General features: G+C 30.0%; 1 protein-coding gene across 1 annotated transcript; it reads right to left on the reverse strand.

Annotated features, from left to right (window-relative positions):
- Window positions 1-11,332: 11,332 nt before the first annotated feature.
- LOC116010679 lies at window positions 11,333-12,427 on the reverse strand. Its single transcript, XM_031250177.1, has one exon. It carries the CDS (start codon window positions 12,383-12,385, stop codon window positions 11,582-11,584), a length of 804 nt encoding a protein of 267 aa, XP_031106037.1. The 5' UTR covers window positions 12,386-12,427; the 3' UTR covers window positions 11,333-11,581.
- Window positions 12,428-12,685: the final 258 nt, after the last annotated feature.

Below are 12,685 nucleotides of genomic sequence, written 5' to 3' on the forward strand. Positions count from 1 at the left end.
TGACATTTTTAATTAAAAAATTAGGTCATTAGCAAGATTTTAAAAGTCATTGGACTAAATATGAAAATATTAATAGTTGAGGACCAAATGTGAAAATTGTCCAATGTGTGGTAAGCTCTTTTATTTATTTAAAACGCCAAATCTCTCTTATGGTTTGTAATGATCGGCATACCGGATCCACATTTATATTGTGGGGCAAGGATGCAAGGTTAGTAAAATAACAAAGTTACAAAGCCGCCTATAACCAAACTGTCACATGTTTTTTTTTTTTTTTACCTAGCTATCGGATTAAGTATGTATGGCCTCCCTTATTTATGATGGCCTCCCTTATTTATGATGTGCTCAAAATAAAATGAAACTAAAGTGTATCTAAAATGAAACTGAATAACATGTTTCACATATTTAGTGTATATATTATCAAATAAAACTGTAATTGAATTAGAATGGTACTTTAGTTGTGATTTAATGATAAACTATAGTGTATCTAAAATAAAAATAATAATAAGTCTCATATATTGAGTGTATATGTAAAATATAATGAAACTGTATGTAGTTGAATTAAAATGATATTTTAGCTGTGCTAATGAAACTACAATATGTATAAAATAAAACTAAATAACAGGTCTCACATATTGAGTGTATATTTTCAAATAAAACTGTAGTGATGTAATAAAACTATAGTGCATATAAAATGAAACTAAATAACAAGTTTCACATATTTGAGTGAATATTATCCAATGAAACCATAGTTAAATTAGAATTATACTTTAGTGGTGTTGTAATAAAATTACAGTGTGTATAAAATGATATTTAATAACAAGTCTCACATAATGACTCTATACTATTAGATGAAACTGTAGTTGAATTAAAATACTACTTTAGTGAGTAAATATCCAAAATGGTCTCTCGATTATGCCATAATTCACAAATTAGTTCTCAACTATCAATTTTACCAATTAAGTCCTCAACTATTCAATTCTTACTCAATAATTCACAAATCAATCATTCATTGAGGACCTTATTGAGTAAGAATTGAATAGTTGAGGACTTTATTGAGTAAAAATTGAATATTTGAGGACCTTATTGAGTAATGATTGAATAGTTGAGGACTTAATTTGTTAAACTTGATAGCCAAGGACCAATTTGTAAATTTCGTTATAGTCGAGGAACCATTTTGAGTATTAACTCTACTTTTTTTTTTTTTTTTTTAAAAAGAGTATTAACTCTACTTTAGTTGTATTGTAATGAAACTACAATGTGTATATAATGAAACTAAATACATCATAAAATTTAAAAAAAAAAAAGAATTAGTTAGACGAAACGGTCGAACGAGTGTCATTTCTTCTCATTAAAATAAACGACACCATTTTGGGCCATGATCCACAATAAAATTTGCCTGTGGATTATGTCCAGATTATGTATCCGTAGTAAAAATATTATGTACCTTTAATTAATAAATTATATACTTATTATAATTAACATATTATGTACTTGTTGTTAACATATTATATACTTGCCGTTAATAAATTATGTAAATATTACAATTAACGAATTATATACATGCAATCAACATATTATATACCTTTCATAATAAATTATGTATCTATTATAATGAACATATTATAATATTTATTTTATCTGCAAATACATAGTATGCTAATTGTATTTATATAATCTAAATGTCAATTCAAATCAAATTTCACAATGCAACTGAGGATTAATTTTGGGTATGAATAACAGTGCTATAACTTTTTTTTTTTTTTAAATATTTAGGCGTAATTTTTAAAAGCTAAAATAAGCTAAATCTGTCCATTTAATATTAAATTAGATCAGCCCAGTCCATGTCGAAATGTGGATCCTTGAAATTGAGTTAGATTGGGCCATATACAAAATAAAGTTAATAGGCCCTTGAAATTCTTAAAAGTAAATGTATTACGGATTAAATGGCAAATTAAATGTGGACCATGATCCACACAGTGATGCGTGGACCATAATAAAATGTATATTTTTAATATACTAAAAGTTATTCGTGTATTAAATGTATATTATACAAAATAAATGTATTTTTAATACTCAATTAATGTAAATTCTCTGAAGATAATGTACATTTTAATATACTAAAAGTACAATATTTGTGCCAAAGACCTTGTTGTCTAGTAGCACATGATTTACAATCCCACATGAAAGGGTGGGTTCGTGCTTCAGAACAAATACTACTTTGTAACTATAAGATTTTAAGTTTGACTCCTTGTGAAAATTGGCTACTGTTTTTCTCACTTTTCTAGTGAACTATGGACAACTATGATCCGGATTTTAACTAAAATACACATTTGGTATAGGTGTTTAGCCGTTAAAGGGGACTTAGCCCATTACGCATTGCTGTTTTTCTTTTAATTATGTTTTGATATAATTTTTTTAATTAAAATTTTTTTAACAAGACAACAAGTGTACAACACACACATATATTAATGTCAAAAAAGAGTATTATAAATAAATAAATGTGAATATTACTAAAATCATGTATACATCATGTATATAATTGATTTAATAATTTACAATAAGATTAATATATAGTTCTTTTTCTTGATGTATCTTGTGTAGAATATACAACGATTCATGCCAGGAACATCTCAATTTACAAAACTATTTTGTTCCCTATTTTTAGGAAGAAGTTTCGGATAGAAGATGAGTAGAATTTTCTCGAAAAGAAAAAGAGCAAAAGTTGTCACCGCATTTAACGCTAGAAACTGGCGCAAATAAATTGATTGGTAGGTGGATATTAGTATTCAATCCTTATACATGGACCAGGGTTGAGGCTCGAACCCACCACCTCCCGTATAAATGAAAGAGTTTGATGTCACTGGACCACAAGGTCCTTGGCATTATAAAGTTCTGTAATTTAAGAGTATGAATTTTGTATCAGAAATAAATTAATAATTGTGTCTTATGTTATGAATTTATGTGTTTTGTATTTGTAAACTTATGTGTCTATAAACACAAATTATGTACTTAAATCAAATTTGAAAAATAAGTAAATATATAACATGTACATGTACAAGTGTTATAAAACTCTATACCTCACAAGTATAGATTTCGTACATTGTTGTTTTAATTTAGGATCTATTTGTGGACCATGATCCATGATATAAATTGTCTTAGTATGTACTTTTAGCTTTAACCAACCCAGATATAGAAGGCAAATATTTTTGTGGATCATGAATAAAATGTACCTTTATTATACTAAAGGTACGTACATATTATATATATTATTTGATAATATATAAAATAATGTACCTTCAATACTCAAATAAAATATTTTTAAATAATGTACTTTTAATACACAAAAAATATACCTTTATTAATAAATTAAAAATATACTTTTTATTTATGATCCATTAAATAATGATGGAATATAAACTCTTGATGACGCAACAATAGAATTTTCTATGTTTATTGACTATTAATAATAGAAAAGTTTATTTATTAAATAAATAAAAATAATAATTTCATATAAAGAGGTGCATATTAAAAAAAAAATTAAGAGAAGAGTGTAACATCACTCATGTGAAAGTAGAAAATAATTAAATAAACAATTTTTGTAGGGTTGTGCAGTGTCCAATGGGAAACCTTAGCCAATATTCAAAAGTAAGAACTGTGAGACAACGAATTTGGGGTAGGAAAAGACTGTCAATGGAGAAAGAATGTTTCACAGAGACTATTGAAAAAAAAAAAAGAAAATGATAATTAAAGTAAGAATTTTGAATTACATATAACATACAAAGTTATAAAGAAAATTGGTGCAAAATCATTAAAAATATTTAACATATGGGTTTTACACTATATATGATAACTATAAAGGTGAATTATAAATTTTATTTATTTAGTCATCAATGATAGAATTTATTAAATATTAACAGAGTTATAGTTGTGTAAGAATAATTTTGCAACAAAAAATGTAATAAGGGTAATTTTGTCAAATATTAATATAACATACAATATTAGAAGTACAATGTATACATCAATTAATTAGTAAAGAAAATGGACAAAACCCATGCATATAACCTGGATTGATACATATACTGTTTTTGGATTAGATATATATTCAAGTATATAATTAATGTGTATATATAGTTTACTAGCTATTTCTTTTCTATTTATAAAATAAATGCACTAAAATTTTGATTAATTTAAAGAAATTTTAATTTATTTCATTTTTTTTTGCACCCACCTGGCCTTAATGTGAGAACATGAGAACTAATTTAGACCATTACATCATAATGATGCATGATTGAGATTAAAAGAAAGAATATTGCATGGATTAAGAAATCAAATCCCTTTAAAATATTAGAAAATATACGGATAGAGGTAAATCAATTTTATTAAAAACTATGTGTTCCTATATTGGATGTCGTGCATCGGCATTCTCAATGTCCTAGTGCACTGCACTAAGTGTACTAATGCACATCTCACTAGCTTACGATGCATAGCTCACAACATTGGGTTGCACAATCAGTACATTCGAATGCACAATCATACTACACAGACATGTGTACTTATACACTAACATCCAAATATAGGCAATATTATGGACGGACACTCGTGAGTGAAAAAAATACTGATCGCTTTCTATGGACGAACAATCAGCCGATGATGAAGAAATCGTAGCTCCAAATCAAAACGGTGATGATCCAATAAAATTGGAAATAAATTTGGCTAAGGATTACCCATGTATTTACACTTAAAAAAAGAAAAAAAAAAAGAAAAAGACACTACTATCCCCACTTTAACAAAAAAATCAATCCATGTCATTTAGAAATCAAACTTAGGTCATCAAATAAAAAACGGGTGCACAAAATTAGTCCTCACGTTCTCACATTAAGGGTGATTCTCATTTGAACGTAACTTTCTCATTTGTATCATTAGAGAAATACAAAAAAGAAAGAAATTATTAAATCATTTGAGTCTTGTTCTAAATCATCAAAAGAATATTAATTAAACAAAAAAAAAAGGAAAAAAAAAAAACTTAACCTAGTATATATAGATTTGTTTTAAAAAATGTAAGAAAATGATTTTCGAGGTTCCTTATTTGTAATATTTGATGCTTAACTTTGAATAATTGCTATACATATGGTTTGGCTAATTAATTCTCCAAAGTTCATGTTAAATTTTATATTGTATTTTTAATACACTCTAACATATTCATATTTCATAGTATATACATGTTTAACAATTATGCCAACTCTGATTGGGATGAGGTTTGAACCTAAGAACATCCTTATTGGAATCAATGAGTAAGTTAAAAATAATAAATAATTACCGTAATATTCGTTACTAAAGTTTATATTGACGAAATGCGAAGGTATTTTCAAAAAATAAATGATATAATAGAGGATACAATAATAAAAATACTAAAATCAAAATAATATTAACCATTCATTTCAACAAACAATTAGACCAGCATTTTTTAGTTTCTGTTATAGGTCTAACTTTATTTGCTCTTATTAGATTAGTAGATAGTTGAACATGTTATGAAATTAGTTATTTCAAAAACCATGTTAACTAGCTAATTAATTAGTATATAATAAACTGCGCGCGCGCACACACATATCAATCCTTATTTTAATAGGATTATAAGTGTTGGACGGAGGCTGGTAAATATCAAGTCTAGTACTTAGTGGCTGGGAGTTGTTGAACAGAGGTCGGTAAAGGCTAAGTCCAGCACCCAGTATCTCAAATTAATATGTGTGGCGATATAAGAAAATAAAGTTGTGCAATCTTTCTTACGAGTTATAACTTTTGACGTAATAGTAAGCGCCTCCTAACAAACAAGTGGTATCAGAGTCAGATCATTTAAAGTTGGTTGGTGCTGGGTGGGAAGTGTTGAACAGTAAAGATCATCTTAAAAATGTGTAGCAGTGTAAAGCGGTATAAGAAAATAAAGTAAGTCGCGCTGCTATAGCTTGTGATGATGAAATACTCTCCATTAGCATCCGTTCCTAATTTTCAATGACCTGCGATAGATTTTCATTCAACTTGAATATTATGTTGGAATCCAAGTCAGATCTTCAGCGTAGCTTATAGTTTTATTATAAAATTTTATGAAAGACACATATTCATGAAAGGATACAACGTAAGTATTCATTTCAAAATTAAATAAAATTATTTTTATCAGATGGAATGCTACTACAGTATCATTCCTTACTTATCTTATCACAAGCTAATTAAGGTTGCTAAAAAGAATAATAATTGTTTCAATAAATTAAACAAAATATTTGACTTGACAAATAAAACAAAAGCCAAAAAGTGAAGACCTACGATCTAGCTCACTCCTGTCACTGAGAAATTTAAAGATAGGGAGACATTTTTTTCTTTGTACATTTTCCAAAACCATAATGGGAGCTTTTGATTAGATGATAAGGACATTGATTAAACATACTTTGTAAGAAGATGCAATTTGGAGAGCTTTTCCCTTAGATTGGACATTAGGGTAAGACAAAAGAAAAACAGAAGAAGAATTTACACAATATATACGTGACAAAAACATTCCTATTTATAGTGTCCAATATATCTTTTTTCATTCCTCGAATTTGTGAAATTAAGGGAGAGTAATGTGATTAGTTATAACGAGTAGAGCAATCATAATGAAATTAAAATGGTACAATTATTTTGATCAATTATACCATTCTCACTAGTACCCTTTTTTAGGATATCACCAACCCAATGAGAAAGAAGGGGAGAAATAGAGAGAGAGAAAAAAAAAGAGAGATAGTGGTTGGAGGCCGAGAAGAGAAGATAGTTTTACTGGCTGGAGGAGAGAGAAGATAGTTTCTCCGGAGAGACCTTTCTCTTTGGAGAGGCATTTATTCCCACCATGTGTTTAACAAAAAAAAAATCTAAATGAAAGTCTAAATAAAATTCAGCCGCAACGACTGAAATTATTATACCCGTTGAGGCTGACCATTTTCTTTGTCTGTGTGTGTGTATAAATGGGTTCCCGTGCGGTTGGCTTTCTCAGGTGCGATTGTGCGGTTGCTTATGTGCGAGATTTTGCTTCTTAAGGTGTGTGGTTTGTGTGCTTTAAGGTTCGTCAGTGTTGAAACTTAAGGTGCGTGATTTTCCTTCTTAAGGTGCGTTATTTTCATTCCTAAGGTGTGTATTTGTATTCTTAAAGTGCGACAGTTGTTGAAACTTAAGGTGCACCATTTTAAAACTTTAGGTGAGTGGTTTGTGTTCTTAAGGGGCTTTGTTTGTATGCTTAAAGTGCGTGGTCTGTATACTTAAAGTGCGCAATTTTAATGCTTAAGGTGCGTCAAACACACAACTGCACAGGAAGCTATACCTACACTCAAATCCTTCCATATATATATATATATACCCATGGGTACACATTTATTCCCTGAGTTATATGTGTAACTTTAACCCCTAAGTTATGCATGGAGTGACGATTTTAGACTTTGAAGGACCAAATCAGCCACTTTATTAAGTGTCAAATTAGTAGTAGAAATAGTCCTCGATGGATTAAAATCGTCACTTCATGTATAACTTAGGGGTTAAAAGATGGTCACCCGTATAACTCAGGGATTAAATTTATACGATGGTATAACTGAAAGACTAAAAATACAATTTTCACACAAGAGGATAATTTTTGTAGGGCTTATCATCATCATCATCATCGTTATTATTATTATTATTATTTTACTCACTCAGCGTACACGTCCTTGTTGGCAATATGTTAACCTTTAAATTACGCAATATATTTGATTTGTGGGTTGCTGTCAATTCCCCATTAATAATTTTTAAATTATTTGTTGGAAACGGTTTTAATATTTAACAATTAACATACATTCTTTATCAACTTTAAAGATTTAAAGTTTCACCTACTTTTCCACTATTCTTACTTCATAGACATATATCCTGGAATTACATTTTTTTAATGGAAAAAAAGATGTTAAGTCAACGTCAAGACAAGGAGACCAACAACAATTTTTTTTCTTCTTTTTGCTGAAATTTCAATTTAATTAAGGTTGGAAACATATTTCCTTAATTACTTTTTTCACGCTAATTACCAATGGTGGGAGTAGTTTAGGTTGCGTTTTCACGCATCTTTTTTAAATCTTTATTGACTTTTTTTTTAGCACTTCTAGAAATGAAAAAATTTTCTCCGTATAAATTCCCAAAACTATTTTTTAAAAAATAGCTGTAAATTTTATCTTAAAGAAAATGAGAAAAATATCACTGTTTTCTATAGGGTTTCTGCTTCTTATTTCATTGTTCCGTGAGTAAAATGATCAATATTACGATTATACCATATACATTTTTATTGTTAAGGTATTATTATTATATGCTGACCTTAGATTTGTGTTATAATAATATGATTTGTGATTGAATAAATAATAGAGGTAGCCAAGTATCTTGTGCTCAAATGACACCTCTGTGACTTTCCTTGAGGGAAGGTCACATGATTGAATCTCGGTGGTGGGGTATTATTTTTTGGGCTGCAACAGAAAGAGAAAGTTAGAGTCAATAGTAATCAAAAAAATAATATAAGTCATTTATTATGTATTAGTTATTTGTTGCTGCAAATAGCAGCATATCAATGTAGTTTGCAACATAATTTTATACAAATATTTTTAATTTTATGTAATTATAGGTCTATTTTTAATTATTAATATATGTATTTGTGTTAAGTTGAATTTTTTCAAGTTATCGTAAAAAGAAAATATTTAAAAAAAAATTGAGTGATTATCATCTATTTTATAGAAAATTAGAAATTATAAATAGGAGATTTTCACCAAAGAATGAATAAAGGAAAAAATAAAGTTAGTGGAAAGTATGCATTATGGGCACCTGAAGAGAGTATTGATGAGTTGTTAAAACTTATGGTTGATGCAATAAAAAATAAATGGCGTAATAGCAGAGGTTTAAGCAAGTAATTAATTGTGGAGAAAATGTTATTTCATGTTCTCAATGAAAAGTTTGGGTGTCAAATATCGTATGCACAATACTAGAGAGATTGAAATGATTTAAGCACCGTTTTAACAAATTCTCTAAGCTTATGTTTTATAATTCTGGATTTAGTTGGGATGCAATCACAAAGAGGTTTACAACTACCGATAAATTGTGGAAAGACTATTTCAAGGTGAGTTCTGTTGTTGACTATGAAGATTTAACATTTGTATTTGGAAGTACTACCGCCATACAAAGTGATGCAAAAATATTCTATGGTGTTGAAGAAGAGAACCGGTATAGAATTGATTAACTACAATTTGATTTTGTTAACGATGGATTTTTATACTTTTTCAATGTATTAATATATTTATGATTTATAAAAATATATTATATAAAAATTTTTGTAGAAAAATTATAAATAATGTATTAATAGAAATTATGAAATGTTTGTAAGAGTATTCAATTTAGAGTAAAATTTTAATGACTTTTGTAAATTTTTTTAAATAATTTTTTTAAAAAGTTTGTACATATTTGTGCTATGAATTTTTATAAACTCGTACAAAGTTGACAAAAGTCTAAATTTTTTTTAGAAAAGTTTTAAAAAATTCTATGATAATCATTTAAAATTCATCACTTTAAAAGTTGTGAAACTTTATAAAGTGTTTGATTGAATATACCCCTAATAAACTCAGTCGTAAGTGACCTAATTTAAAAATATTATTTTCTCGATAAAACAATAAAATATCATCTAACCAATTTTTATTGTGAAAATTGCAGCTTATCCCTCAATCCCTGTATATACTTACATTTATTATGTTACACGGGCACCACACAAAAATATACAGTATTAAAATATGAGTTAATGTGATATAGGGTTCTCTGAGTATGATAATTTTGTCGCGTTTAGTCCTAAACTTTTAAATTGATCACTCGACTTTCAAATTGTTACCATCTATGGTCCAAATTTACCACTCATGCATGTTCCTTCAACTTTCATTACAGTTCATTGATTTGAAAATGTAAAAAGATACCAAACCCCATATTTTAAATATGTACTTTTTTGGATGTGAATAAGATACCAAACCCCATATCTTAAATATGTACTTTTTTGGACTTGATTCACATCTGTTAGCTTTTGGGGATGAATAGCTTAGATTAGTAACTTTAATTTGGAGATGACAAGCTCTTTATGTTCACATATGCATACTTGATTGCCCTCACTTTTTTTTTTTTTTGGGTTTAAATTTTTAATAAATTTGTGTATGCACCCTTTGATTGTTGGGTATTGGTGTGCTCACCTATTCTCCTAAATGACTTCTTTCTATGTTATATGGTATATTTATGAAATCATCATCTTTAATTAGTTGTGTTATTTTATTAGCAGGACTGAGAAGTATTAATGTAAGTTCTTCATTAGAGTCATTCAGTTTTTTTTTTTTTTTGGTACGTTTGACATGTGTTGTGTGGGTTAAATCCATGAAGACATGAACATATTAGTATATAATAGTGTTAATTTTTTAAAAGTTTATGTGAGTTTTTCTTAATCTCATGTGGGTTATTCTTAAATTCATATAAGAATACCTTAATGATTAAAAATATTACCTACACTCACAGAACATATATTGTTTACTAAAATGAAGAGTAATGTTGTACATTCTAAATCAGGGGCAAGTAACCACAAATATCATGTATTCAGAATTTAACTAATGTTATGCAAGTTTTTTATTAAAATGTTACAATTTTTCCTCAAAATCTTGTAGGATTTTCTTAATATAATGTGGGGAATTTCACCTACTTTTTCCAAGAATTTTCACTAAAAAAAAAAAACGGTTACTTTCATCACATTAGTTGAAGTTGTAGCATTTATTCTATTATTAGTTGAAATTTCCGATCACCTTTTCTTCTAAGGCACTGAGTTTTTCCAACAAACAAAGTAATTAATAAGGTTGAAAATTTTGCTAATTTCTATTCATTTTTTTAGTGGTCAATAACGGACAAGTTTAGTATAACACAATACTTTATTTGTTGCATATGGCACCGATCTCCATACGTTATCTGTTGTGTCTATTGTTATAGTCAGATTTATTTGGATATTTGACTCCACCTTTGATATTGCCGAGTTCGTCATAGAAGACATACCGAGGGATCGACGTGTGTCCTTCAAAATCTTCTATATTTCACCTAGACTAGATATGTAGGGAGGATAGGCTACTCTGAGAACTACACTATGTAATGGAATCTGGATCCTATATTTGTACCTAAGAATTAGTACTAAACAATTTCAAGTTTCACTTAACTTGCACATCACGTGCACACATACGTATTAAATTGAACTTTTAGTTAGACTATATTTTAATATTAATATTTACACTCTACTATAACACACTATGAAAAATGCTCTTTATAAATATGTTTTGCAATAATACCAAATAATGTAACAAAAATTATCAAACATATTTACAAATGATAAGAAATAGTACGTTAAGAGCTTTAATTACTACCAAAACTCTTATCTTAATTTGTACTCTGATTTTCTCCTGGAAAATAGAATTTAGTTAGGTTGCAAATTTCTACTAAACCTTTTACTACTAAAATACCTCATCAAATATCCTGTTTCTTCGGCGGCGAAGATCTAGTTTGGTTTCGATTTCCCGGCGGCGATCTTATCCACTCTGTTTTTGAATGTCGAAGTGAGAAAGACGAAAGCGTCCTTGCCGTCGCTGTTGCTTCGGTAGAGAAGGTCTCGAAACTTCCAGCGTTTAGACGAGCCGGAGCCGGAGCCGGTGGAGTTGCTCTTTTTACATCTCCCGGGAGACAGCTGATCATCTGCCGGTTTCGGCCGCCAAACGCAGTACGTCTCCGCCGGAACACCGTCCAGCTCGTCGGCTTCCGACGACGAGCATGACGACAGAGTCTCGCGCTCTTCGGTGAAGAGCTTCCGCAACGGAAGCCGCGGCTTCACCGGCTGCGGCGTAGATGAAATCCTCTGATCCACGCCGTAGTTCGATACCGCTACCGAATTACAGTTCCCGTTCAGAAATTCCTCTTCGCCTATCAACAAATTCCGTTTGTGAACCGGAAAAATCGGCCGGATCTGTCCGTTGCAGAACACCTCATCCGCGGAAATCGGGGAAAAAGCCGTTTCTCTAGGAGCGAACGCGAACTCGAACTCAAAATCCTCTTCAACATCGCTACTCTTCTCCTCCTCCTCCTCCTCCACTCCCACGCCGTCCTCGCTAGCTTCTCCGGAAACTAACGTCTCATCGCTTTCCATGCCGGAAAACGTATCATCACCGTCGGAAAACTCAGAGCCGGCTTCTCCCTGTTCTGCCCTGAATTCCTCCACGACTCTCTCCGCAATTTCCACCAGATTGTTATCGGAACAGCGGTCAGTACTGGGCGACGTCAGCAACAAAACCGGTCTCGCCTGAATCATTCCGAGCTATGAAGAGAGGGAGAAGAAAGTGTGAAGAGTTTGGTGGAGAGAGCGAAAGGTTATGAAGCTTCTTATACAGAGGATATATATAGGTGGAAAAAGTTGAAGGAAAGCTGTTGGATGCATCTGATCGTACGGTCCCACCTGGAGATTAATTTCATCATTCAAGCGCATAAAATGAGTGGTGCACTGTTTTCTATTTTAATTTCTCTTAAATTTTAACATAATTTATTTTTTTTTTAGTTCTACCGACTCGGTTACATAATTTAATTAATATACCCACATGAAATTAAAAATTAG

The sequence above is a fragment of the Ipomoea triloba genome, chromosome 2 (genome assembly GCF_003576645.1).
Source record: "Ipomoea triloba cultivar NCNSP0323 chromosome 2, ASM357664v1".
NCBI lineage: Eukaryota > Viridiplantae > Streptophyta > Magnoliopsida > Solanales > Convolvulaceae > Ipomoea > Ipomoea triloba.

What these genes read in the sequence shown, in the direction of transcription:
- LOC116010679 (XM_031250177.1), bottom strand. Translation starts at nt 12,385, where the DNA reads ATGATTCAGGCGAGACCGGTTTTGTTGCTGACGTCGCCCAGTACTGAC.